This window comes from Lepidochelys olivacea (assembly GCF_965140295.1).
Source record: "Lepidochelys olivacea isolate rLepOli2 genome assembly, chromosome: 7".
NCBI lineage: Eukaryota > Metazoa > Chordata > Testudines > Cheloniidae > Lepidochelys > Lepidochelys olivacea.
Window position 1 is genome coordinate 54,825,483 of NC_140417.1, and position 12,870 is coordinate 54,838,352.

Below are 12,870 nucleotides of genomic sequence, written 5' to 3' on the forward strand. Positions count from 1 at the left end.
CTTTGCCCGGGATTATCCCGAGGGAGGGCAAGCCAGGGCCAGAAACCTCAGAGCACCAGGTCCTCACTCAGGTCAGGGAGGGCATCATTACCCAAACAGTGGGGCATCTTTGCACTCACATCCACAGTGCTCTGGGTTCCACTTCCCTGGCAAACAAGCATGGTGGGCACCAGCATCTTGAACTACATAACTGTAGCCAGTACAGATGCCATAAACACACCGGGTGCCCTCCCTCCCCTCCGCCTCTCGTATCTGTGGCATGGAAAGGACACCTGTCGCCCTTGGAACCATCACATCATTCCCTAAAATTAGATAGCAGACATAGGTCAGAAACTGACCTACTACATACCTCTCACCCCTAAATTTGCTGCCAGGCAGTTCCTACATCCATTCCCCCACACACCCCGGACACGCCCCCCCCCATTCCCCCAGACCTCTATGTCCTACTTTCTGACCTCTCTCATACAAGGCACCTGCATCATCTATTCCCCTCTCACCTTTCCACACCCACATCTTATACCCCTGTCCACCTCCCTTACATGCAGAGTTCACGCTGCAGAAGAAGCTGGGAAGGCTCAACACTACACACAGAATCATGCAAGCTTGCACTGTACACCAGCCAACATTTCCAAAGGTGTCAGGTCCAATGAGTCTTTGGCTCTAGGACACACTGATCTTCAGCTCCTTGACCCAGCATGAAACCAACTGTGATTTTGTTGCACAGTGACTATTATCCCTGGAGAGGAGACCAAAACCTTATTTTAGGAGGAGGTTCTTTGTCAGTGGATTATAGCCTTGTTGTCGGGAACTGGGATACAGGTCCTGGTGGGGAAAGGAGGCGGCAGGAAATAGAGGTTCAAGGATCTTTCATTCTGCTCTTAAATCAGCAGCCCACAGCTTTGTCTCAGCCACGAAGCACCAGAGCTAAAGGGAGGCACTTACAGATCAAAGACGAGGTAGTGGAAAGCTTCTTCTGAAATACTGTCATGGAGCCGCACTGTAAAAACACAAGCAAGAAACAAGGGACATTTAACATTTTCCAGATCTGATCCACCCCCCTTGGAAATCCATGACCACATTTCCCCAGTCCCATCCGGCAACCTATTGCTCCCTTCATCCCCTTCACCCTCACTCTGGAATCTAGAACCCTCCCTCCCACCATCCCTTATCCCAAATAATTTATGAGCATCCTTCACTTCCTGCCCCTCTAGCACCGGAACCAATACACTGGTGCTATTGAGGAGCGCATAAAGCAAAGAGTTCAGGGGACACACCATGGTCCTCAAGATGCGGGATCTCGGTTTTCAAACCTTATGTTTCAGGAATCCAGTTCAGCCAGTTGCTCTCCCTGAAAAATCTGTTCAAACTGTCTGCTAAAGCTGAAATATGCAGTAACCACAACACAAGTCTGCTTTTAAAAGTATCTGTCCTATCAACTAGCCTCAAGAGTGCTTTGCTGAGTCAAAAAGAGTTAACAAAAGAATTACAGTGGGGGAGAACAATTTCCAGGGGGAGATTTCCACGTGTAATTGGACATGAGAAGGCAAGTTGACGAGAACAGGACAGCTGGCAAGAGCAGCAGAGGAGAAGGCTCTCACTCCACAAGCAGTGAGATCAATGGGAGCAAGTCAAGGGCAGGATCTTACAAACAGCAAAGCACAGCCAGGATTATGGCACGAGAAAGAAAGCTCCGTTTGTGACGCTGTGAGACAAAGGTGGGGCCCCAGAGATGCTGCATGTGTGGTAGGGCAGGCACCAGCAGTCTCCATGCACTGGGGTCTGGAGCGGTCACCGACAGGTGCTGCAGTAGTCCAAGCAAGGAGAGAGGTGGAGGGGTGAAAATTCCAGCAGAGCTGGAGTGGAGCCAGTGGCACACAAGGGCAGTGCTGCAGAAGTGGCAACGAACGGGTGTTCAGACCCAGGAGAGTGGGAAGGACAAGGAAATTCAGGATCAAGGATGATGCTAAGGATGTAGACAGTGAAGAGATCTGGGAAGTGAGTCATGGACACACATAAAGGAGCTAGGTTTGTGGTTCACAATGCATTTCCTGGCCAAGGGCAGCACTTCTGCCTTTGATATGTTTGGATGAAGGAAGTGGAGCATCAGTTGGCCAAGACAGGCAGAGAACATGGACCAGGACATCTCAAAGACACGGACAGTGCGGTGTACATGCCTACGGTTAAAGGGAAGGCAAAGATGGCAGGTGACAAAGGCAGACAGTAGGAAAGAAGGGAGGGCCGAGAATGGAGCTTTGGAAGCACAAGGCAGCATCGGCTGTGGAAAAGCCACCTTCAAAGACAGCCAAAGAGCAGTGTGATAAGTAAGAGTAAAGTCATCACAGGAGGGAACCAGAGATGCCTGCACAGCTAGGAAGATGGAATGGTCCCCAGCATTAAAGGCTGCACAGAAGAAAAGAAGAATGAGCCTTCCCACCAATCCAGGTTGTTAGCCACATAGAGAAGAGCCGTTTCCCTGCTACGGCCCCTGGGGATCTCAGATGGAAATCAGCCTGGAGTCTGGTCACTAAAAGATTACTTAGGAGAGGAGAACCCCTTTCCTAAGCAGTTTGCTGAGGCTGCAAGCTCTGGGAGAGGGTGGCAGCTGGAGCTTCAGGGCCAAGGAAGGTCTGTAAAGAGGAGACTGGACGCTGGCAGGCTGACCAACAATGGCAGTAACGTAACAAGCAACGGTCAGGAGACAGAAGAGGGAAGGCTCCGGAAAGAGCAGGAAAGGAAAGAGACCATGAGGAGGAGTGGGGAATATACTGAAAACTCTCCACCCCTTCAATCCCAGCCCAGTACCGCCCACCGGCCCATGAGTGCCACCGGTGTGTAATGAGTTTGCTTCTCCCTAGCAATGCAACAGCAGAAGCGCTCTTTCAAGGTCCGTCTCCACTGCAAAAAAACAAAGCGTGTTCTTAGCTCAGGTTAGCTAACTCCAGTTAGGACACGAGTGAAGACAAAGAAACTCTACTTTTAGCTCAGGTTCACAGTTCGAGTGGACACCTGCAGAAGACCCGGGGTGAACGTGAGCTGCTAACCGGAGTTAAAAGCAGAGCCTTTGCTGTTGCTTTAGCTGGAGTTAGCCAATGCAGTGAGCTAATCCGAAGGAAGAGAACCAGCCAGCCAGACACAGCCTGTCTCACTCTATCCTGGGCATTGCCCACCAAACTGACTCGTACTCTGCAGTCTCGCCATCAGAGCCAGGCTCCTGTTTTGATATTGCTATTAACCTCCACCCTGCCTGATTACTGCTTTGACGTAGAGATTAAATGATTTAGTTTCAACGCAACTCCAATTACCAGAGCCTATCAGCTTAACGACATTATCTCCCCTTCCCGCCACCACTCAGCACGTAACAGGCAAATGTCTCCCCTGCCCTCCAGATAGAGCATGGGGGGTGTTGGTTAGTTAGTTGGTTAAATGGGTCTCTGAATCCCCTCTGCTTAGTTCACCATGACTTTCCATGCATCTTGCAATCTCCAGTTGACCAACTCCCCCTCCTTCCAGCCAGCATATAGCACTCTCCTCCATATCCATGGCCTGCTAGAGAGCAGATGTTGCATACCAGGAGATGGGGTCCTGGCTCTGACCAGTTCCAAACGTGTCCAAGAGAGACCAAAGCAGAGCAGTTTCTCAGCTTCAGACTTCCCTGGGCAAGGGGCAGATACAAAAAAGTTGCAGCAAGAGTGGAGGTTTTTCTTGTTCCTAACAAGGTTCCTGGGGTGTCCTGCAGAGGCTGCCAGCCCCATCACCCTTGCCTAGTGCTCTCCTCCCCCACACACTGGGGAGGCCTGACATACCATCTTGGGACAGCTGCGCAGAAACCCCAGGACCTTTCCCTAATTCCTGACGTGGGGTGTGACAGCATCTCAGAGCAGATGGAGGGGGAAATTCACGTATAGCTGCTGGGGGCAGGCAGAGCCAAGAAAAAATTCCAGACATGATATCATAGACGAGAGATGGAAAAGATGGATTGGTGCATCCAGGCCATCCCCCTGCAATGCAGGATTGTTCCCTACACAGCATTCAATGGTGCTTTAATTATTCAAGCAATGAAGCTTCCATCGCTCCCTTTGAGACAACCGCAAACCTGCAGCTCTTGGCCTCCTACATCGAGCGCAGCAAGCTATCCAAGTGCATGCTCTACAAACAGAGCTTTGAGTCGCATTAATAAGGAACCAGGGCACCCAGGAAATACCGGACTCCTGCAGACTAATGAATGCCTAGCACTTCCCTGAGGAGTCCATTCTCGCTCCTCACATCATGCTAACAGAGAGGGACAATTACTTTTATTGGCAGATACAGTAGCCACAAAGAGATAATTCAAACCAGGTTCTCTTCCCAACAGGGCTGTTTTAGCCAAAGGCTCTTTTCAAAACAAGGGAGGGGAGGCGGATGGGGGAAGCATGATTGCCTGCATCTTGCAGCTGTAGAGAAACACCACCCTGCCAAGGCTGCATGCTCACAGACTGCCCCATGATTGCATCTCAGGGTATGTCTACACTGGAGCTGTAATTTCTAGCTCAGGCAGACATACCTGTGTAGCTTGGATCAAGCCAGCATGCTAAAAACAAACGCAGACGTGGCAGTGTCAGCAGTGAGGCAGGGTAGCCACACGCCCAAGTACATACCTAGGCTTTCAGATGGGATAGTACTCAGGGCAGCTGGTCCATCCCACTGCTTGCACCATCACGGCTACACTTCGATTTTCCATATGCTCACTCAATCAGAGTTAGCGCGTGCCTGTCTACTTGAGCTGGAAATCACACCTCCAGCTCCAGGCTAGACACGCTGCAGCAAGAAAGTCAGAGGTACTGCTCCAGAGACACCTGAGCGGCAGTGACAAGCGGAGGTGAAGCAAGTGAATGAGCCTACAACTGAACCAACTGGAGTGGGGTCGAAAAGAAAACAGGAACGAGGCACTGGGGCATTAACCTGGCTACATAACACAGTAAAGGATCTCACTCACTGGTTCCTAAATACAGTTAGAAGTTTTATCTACAATATAAATTGTACCAGCATTGTAACCAGGTCCCTGGACCGAGTTTGTAGAGTGCACAAGTCCAAGGGTACCTTCAGCAATCTAAATACCATAGGTTAGTGATGCACATATAACCCACAATCAAATGGGCAGGTAACAAATGCCTGGCTACTCTGTTGTCTGCAGCCATACCACCCGGTGCTGCAATCAGTCAGACCCAGCAACCTAGGCAGGGCCTGGACAGGTCACTACATGGAGGAGAGCCCTCCAAGGGACATCTAGATGCTCAGATAATTACATCCTGCCACCTGAAAGTACCTCTGCAGTATACACTATTCTTCACTTCTGGTCCTGTCTTACAGTGTAACCTTGTGCTATGCTGTTAAACTGCTGCTAGGCACCACTATAGTTAAGGCTGAGACTAGCTTACCGGTTTTTCAAAGTGCTCTAAAATCATCTACATGCTTACTCTGCCTTCAATTGCTCTGTCTCATGGCAATTTGGGGTCATTTCAGCAAACAGTTCCTGCAATACAACCTCCCCTAAAAAAAAAAACAAAAAAAAACCACACACACCCAGGACAACCTGATGTTTCTCCCATTTTTAACACATTCCTGGAGCTCAAACTATGGCTTTGTTCCCCCCAAACTGATATCATCTGCTCAGAATTGAGCTCAGATAGCATCTGGTGCCCATTGCTCCTTCAGGGAAGCAATATTTTTAAAAAGTTGTTCAGGGAAAAGATTCTTAGAGAGAGAAGGTGAACGACGAGTACACAGCATTATTAGGGTAATGTGATCATGCCACAGGCTCCTCACCCCTTTCCTGAACACTGGGAGCAAGTACGATCAAAGGAAAGCAAGTAGCTGCCATCTCAAATGTTTGCACGATCAGAGGGGTGGCCAAGCATACAGACACACACCTACTGTTGGGAGTCCTATTTTAAGGGCTGGTGTAAGGTTGACACTGACTAAGACAGGGTCAGGACACTGCTCACTCGAGACCACAATTCACATCAATCACAAAAAAACAAAACCAAATTTCTCCTTTCTACAATAATTCATCCGATCGGCACAAACCAAAGATTCTCACGCCTAATCATTTCACACCTCCCCAGCCTGTAGCTTCTGTGGAACGGGAGGCTGACATCCGACGAAGTGAGTTGTAGCTCACGAAAGCTTATGCTCAGATAAATTTGTTAGTCTCTAAGGTGCCACAAGTCGTCCTTTTTTTGGTGAATTCTAGCTACGCGGTCCTTTTAAACACAAACTGACTCAGTGCTGGGATGCAGCACACAGGTACGGTAGGTGCATCTGCCAGACTGTGTCCTCACTAAGGCACCAGCTGCATTTAGGGTGGGCTGAGCAGGCACCAGCTGGCTACGCCTGGCTTACACTCAATCACTTCACTCAGTCTGCACAAGCCACTGCCACATGTGACCCTATCCCTAAAGATTCCCTCTGGACCCTGCACTTGCCCCTGCCTTATAGTTCACTGTCATGCACATGACCCAACAGCTACAAAGCCCCACAGCAATACGCCGTTGGGCTCCTGTTAGCACAACCCACGTGACTCAGCACTGCGATGAACAGTCCTGATGCACTTCTCAGAGCGCAGCATGAGCGCTGCCAGCCTGCTGCAACCAATCCGTGCCACAGCCAACCCTAACACAGCGCAGAGCGACCGGAGCGCATGCAGATGAGAGAGAACAATTCCGTAGGACACCACACGCTTCCTGGACCGAAACACATCCGTAGCAATTCCTCATGTCTGTTTATTATAGGACTACACAGGCTATCCCCCAGGGGCTGTTACAAGCTCCAGGGGGCAGAGTGAGGGTTGTAGGGCAAGGTAGGGCTACACCTTGGCTCTCTATTTCCTGGCTTTTAAGTGCATTCAATGCTTACGAGGTTATGAGGCACCACCAGTCATCCCTAGCTGCATTAACCAAGACTTTGGGCAGTGATTACATACCACTCAAGCTGCTGAACCAGAGATGCCTTTGCCGCAGTACCCACAGCAGAGCCAATACACTGTAATGGAGATTCCCAGCCCATGTCATGGTAATTGCAGCACAGCAACTCGTTCAAGCAGCCGTAGTGGTACGATCTCAGAAGTACTCCGAGATCTTTTGGAATGAAAAGTGCTGTATAAATATCAGCTGCTCATTCGAATCGGCAGCAGCCTCACCTCTGGGCAGGTTCCAGCCAAGCATTAGGCAGCGTTTGCCTCCCTCAAGGAGTAAGCGATGTCTTGGATTTCTCCCTCCCCCATGACTAGCAGCGGAGATGTACTGGAGTGGTAACTTTACTGAGCTCGGTGGCAAAAGAAAGACACTGCAGGCAAGCAGTCAGCAAACCAGGAGAAGAGGTGAAATAAAATGAGTTGTGAAAACCTGCCCCACTCCCTCGCCCAAAGTAATGCTCTCACGTTAGCCAGAGGATGCTGAAGCTACAAATACAAATACACATGGCTTAACAGACGGCAAATTGAGCACTATCTGCAACATCGCAACTAACAAGTGAACTGACACAGATGGCTACCACCCACGCCCCATCTCCCCACCTGCTCACCATCCTAACAGCCTGAGAGAGAAACTGTTCCACCACCTCAATAACGGATGGTGTATCGACTCTCCCAGCACAGCTCCCAACATACAACACACCTGTCCAGCCAGGAGCTCATGGTGAACCTGGGGCTGCTGAGGCAGCTTAGCTCCCACTCCAGCTGTTTCCCTAATTATATTAAACACGCAGAATTTGGCTGCAGCTGCTCAGGCTGCTTCCAAAAAGACTTTCCTTTTAATTAAAATTTTGCTATTAAAAAGCATTAAAGTGTGTAATACAAATAATCCTCTGGAAGTCATCTGTTCCAGCAGCTAATGACCGGCTTCGTTAGAGCGGTAACTAACAGGAGCAGGATGGTTAGCTCCTGCTGCTGCTAAGCAGTCCCCTAGGATGATGGCATCTCCCCTCCGCCCCTCCTGGCTCTGACAGAGAGAGGTTACAGGATGCTGTATACGTGACAGCTGGCTGCACACTCCCCAAGCCCCAAACATTTCACACTGACTGAATTTTTAAAGCCCCAGAGAACAGCAATGCATTCCCATCTCAACCCACAGTTCCCCTCAGACAGGACCAAGCCTCTGCAGATGCAGCCAAAGGATCGCCACTGAAAGAGCAAAATGAGCTGGGCTAAGTTAGTATGAAAAACTACAAGGAAGATTTCACCATGTGCTTCTTGTAATTCTTATGGCCAGAGAAACCCGTAACAACTCCAGCCTTGGACAGTGAGGGCAAGAGAATGCTATCCCTGCCACGAAGGGACTCCAGAAAGAGAACGTTCTACTGGAAAACAGGGTTCTGTTCTCTGGACACTCCACTGCATCACAATGTCCTCTTAAGCATCTGTTCCCTTTCACAGACACATTTAAAAGTAACAAGAGAAACGTATTTCATTGAATAGAAGTTACATTCGTGACATTTCAGTTTTAGTTAGCCTTTGTTTCCTCTTTTAGTCTTTATTCTGCAACTTCTGTCTTGACAGACTAGAGCCCAACATCTCCCACCTAAACCTGAGGGAACCAGCCAAGCGAGTCTACATTAGCTGGGACAGTAGCAAACATTCTGGTTAAAGTGCACTCATTCCTTTTCATGACAATTAGCAACAGTTCCCAATTATCCATGTACCAGCTAAGCACAGTACCTTGCAATTTTCAGTGTGAGAGAGTGCGCAAGTGTATGTATTTAGAAAAGCTGGACATGCACAAGTCCATGGGGCCAGATGCAATGCATCCAAGGATGCTGAGGCTGATGTGATTGCAGAGTAATTGGCCATTATCTTTGAAAACTCGTGGCGATCGGGTGAGGTCCCAGACTATTGGAAAAAGGCAAATATAGTGCCCATCTTTGAAAAAAGGGAAGAAGGAGAATCTGGGGAACTACAGCCTCACCTCAGTCCCCAGAAAAATCATGGAGCAGTTCCTCAAGGAATCCATTTTGAAGCACTTGGAGGAAAGGAAGGTGATCAGGAACAGTCAACATGAATTCACCAAGGGCAAGTCATGTCTGACCAACGCGATTGCCTTCTATGATGAGATAACTGGCTCTGTGGACATGGGGAAAGCAGTGGACATGATATACCTTGACTTTAGCAAAGCTTTTGATATGGTCTCCTACAGTATTCTTGCCAGAAAGTTAGGTCTTGGCTACACTTGTGCGTGAGCGCAATAAAGTCGCCAAGAGCGCTCTACCTTACTACCCATCCACACTGGCAAGGCACCTAGACTGCTCTGACTCCGTGGCTGGAGCGCTCCTGGTACTCCACCTCCCCGAGAGGAATAACGTTTGTGCCGGTGTGGACACCTAATGTGCTCTGATTGGCCTCCGGAAGTGTCCCACAGTGCCTGTTCTAGCCACTCTGGTCATCACTTTTGAACTCTGATGCCCTGTCCTCAGGTGACCAACCATCAGATCCGCCCTTTAAATTCCCTGGGAATTTTGAAAATCCCCTTCCTGTTTGCTATGCCAGGCGTGGAGTGCTATCAGCGAATTTTTCCAGTTGACCATGCCTCCACACGCCAGGCGATCCCCAGTATGGGGCAATGGTGAGGTGCTGGACCTCATCAGTGTTTGCGGAGAGGAAGCTGCGCAGTCCCAGCTGCGCTCCAGCCGTAGGAATTACAATACCTTCAGGCACATATCAAGGACCATGACGGAAAGGGACCATGACTGGGACGCTGTGCAGTGCAGGGTTAAAGTGAAGGAGCCTACCGCAAAGCCCGCGAGGCAAACAGCCACTCCAGTGCTGCTCCTGTGACCTGCCGTTTCTCCAAAGAGCTGGATGCGATACTTGGGGGCGACCCCACCTCCAGTCCAACGACCACCATGGACACTTCTGAGCCCAGCACAGCAAGCGGGGAGGAGGAGGATGAAAACGCGAGCGAGGGTGCTGAGGTGGGGGGAGACACCCCGGAATCCCGCGATGCATGCAGCCAGGAGCTCTTCTCAAGCCAGAAGGAAGGCAGCCAGTCACGGCGTCCAGTGCTTGGGGAAGGACAAACACCAGAGGAGGTTCCCAATAAGTGGCTTTTTTTTTCAGGAAGGAAGTTCTTTGGTGCGGGCTCTTTGAGCGAGGAGGGTTTGGGATGCATGCACGCCTAGATGCGGAACAGCACATTGATGTGCTCTATCACATCATGGTAATCGGCATCGGTGATCTCTTCAAAAGTCTCAGACAGAACATGGGCAAAGCGCCTGTGCAGGTTTACTGGGAGAGCCAACATGGTCCTTGTCCCAGTCAGGCTAACATGTCTGCGCCACTGTGCTGTGAGGGGCGGGGGAACCATTGCTGCACACAGGCAAGCTGCCTATGGGCCAGGCCGGAAATTGCATTGTAGTAGAAGACCCTCCCTTGCTTCCCCGGTCACCCTCAGCAGCGAGATATCTTCCAGGACGAACTCCTGTGGAGAATCTTGTGACAGTGCAGGTTTCCCCTGCAGCTGTTGGCTCTCCCCAAGGCACAGAAACCCAGAGGAGAGTACATCCACGAAACAATCAGTCCCCCTGGACCCTGTGCTTACTCACCATTTCTGGGTCTCATGTGGGTTACGTGCGCTCGCTTTGGGACAGGCAAAGTACGGTTTTGTATGGATTGTGATTGCCCTCCTTAAGTGCTCTGTCTGGTGTGTACAGTGCTTCCTCTGTTAAGTGTTGCATTTTGCCTGTATAGGTGCCACCTTGAGATCTCAGCCGCTGGCGTTATCACCGGCCAACAGACTGAGAGCACTCAGAAAGAGGCCCCGTAAAAGCAAAGGAGACATGCTGCAGGAAGTGATGCGGCAGTCTGTGGAAGAGAATCGAAAGGCACAGAAGTGGAGGCAGAGTGAAAGGAGGATCCGCCAGAAGAATGAGGATCGCCGGCAGCAAAACGCGGTGCTCCGGCAGCAAAGCACGGATCAGCTGATTAGCATAATGTAGCGCCAAGCAGACTCTATCCAGGTGCTCGTCACCATGCAGGCGGAGCACTACCACGCTCACTCCCCCCACCCCCCGCAGCCTTTGTCCCAAAACTCTTTCCCTTGTGCCCCCATGTCCCCTCTAACCCACTTTCCCCAACATCCGGGTTCTTACTGCCCCCAGCTGCCTCCTACACCCCTAGCTTCACCATCCACCCACAAAAACTACAACCCTTACCCACTGCACTCAACCCCCCTCAACATGCCTTACAGCCATCCTGAAGTGCAGCACTCAGTGCACAGCACTCCAGACAGGATTCCAGAGTATGAAATCAGGACATACTCAAGTCTGTGAGTGAACCAGTTCCCACCCCACCCCCTTGCCATTGTGGTATTGCTGTGTTACTTTGTTTTTATTTCAATAAATTAATTTTCTTTTCAATAAATGGAGTTTTTCCACTTTGAAAACATACTTTATTAGTGCATAAAGCAAAATATACCTTAGCCCAGGAAAGCAACAAGCACAACAATTCAGTGTACCAAACACAGCCACTGCACTTAACTCCTGTGCAGAGCAACACACATTACTGGTGGCTTTAAGCCTCAAATTGCTCCCTCAAGGCATCCCTAATCCTTGCAGCCCCATGCTGGGCCCCTCTAATAGCCCGGCTCTCTGGCTGTGCAAATTCAGCCTCCAGGTGTTGAACCTCCGAGGCCCATGCTTGAGTGAAGCTTTCACCCTTCCCTTCACAAATATTATGGATGGTATGGCACGCGGATATAACCGTGGGGATGCTGGCTTCGGCCAAGTCCAGCTTCCCATAAAGAGAGTGCCAGCGGCCCTTCAAATGGGCAAAAGCAAACTCCACAGTCAGTAGGCACCGGCTCAGCCTGTAGTTGAACCGTTCCTGGCTGCTGTCCAGGCTCCCTGTGTAGGGTTTCATGAGCCATGGCATTAAAGGGTAAGCAGGATCTCCAAGGATCACAATGGGCATTTCGACTTCCCCTATGGTGATCCTCTGGTCTGGGGAAAAAGTCCCGGCTTGCAGCTTCCTGAACAGGCCAGTGTTCCGAAAGATGCGTGGGTCATGCACCTGTACGAGCCAGCCTGCGTTAGCGTCAATGAAACGCCCGTGGTGATCCACAAGCGCCTGGAGAACCATGGAGAAAGACCCCTTTCGGTTAACATACTCTGAGGCTAGGTGGTCTGGTGCCAGAATAGGAATATGCGTCCCATTTATAGCCCCTCCGCAGTTAGGGAAACCCATTTGTTCAAAGCCATCCACAATGTCATGCACGTTAAGCAGAGTCACGGTTCTTCTGAGCAGGATGGCCCTGCAAACTTGCATCAACACAATTCCAAAGGTCGACTTTCCCACTCCAAACTGGTTAGCGACTGACCAGTAGCTGTCTGGAGTTGCCAGCTTCCAGACTGCAATAGCCACCTGCTTCTCCACCGGCAGGGAAGTTCTCAATCTCGTGTCTTGCGCCGTAGGGTGGGAGCGAGTTCAGCTCACAGTCCCATGAAAGTGACTTTTCTCATCCGAAAGTTCTGCAGCCACTGCTCATCACCCCAGACTTGCAGAACCATCTGATCTCACCACTCAGTGCTTGTTTCCCGAGCCCAAAAGCGGCGTTCCATGGTGGAGAGCATGTCTGTGAATGAGACAAGCAATTTTGTGTCCTATGCGTTACACGACTCAATATCCTCGGACTCCTTACTGTCACGTTGGATCTTAAGGAGTAGCTCGAATGATAAACGTGACGTGCTGGCGAGACTCGTCAGCATCCTCCTCAGCAGTTCGGGCTCCGTTCCTGCAGACCGAAAGGGAAGACAGAGTGCGCCACACAGAAACCGTTGAAAGATGGGGCCAAATGTGGACAGAAACACAGGGATTGCTGGGATGTGAAGCCATGCATCACGGGGCGT

General features: G+C 50.4%; 1 protein-coding gene across 11 annotated transcripts in view; it reads right to left on the reverse strand.

Annotated features, from left to right (window-relative positions):
• CAMK2G (calcium/calmodulin dependent protein kinase II gamma) overlaps nucleotides 1–12,870 on the reverse strand; it is a 175,138-nt gene that overhangs the window by 78,255 nt on the left and 84,013 nt on the right. For all 11 annotated transcript variants that reach the window (XM_084633764.1, XM_084633765.1, XM_084633763.1 and 8 more), the window contains exon 4: nucleotides 943–997. In XM_084633764.1, coding sequence (XP_084489890.1) covers nucleotides 943–997 — 55 coding nt within the window. The remainder of the gene's footprint in view (nucleotides 1–942; nucleotides 998–12,870) is intronic.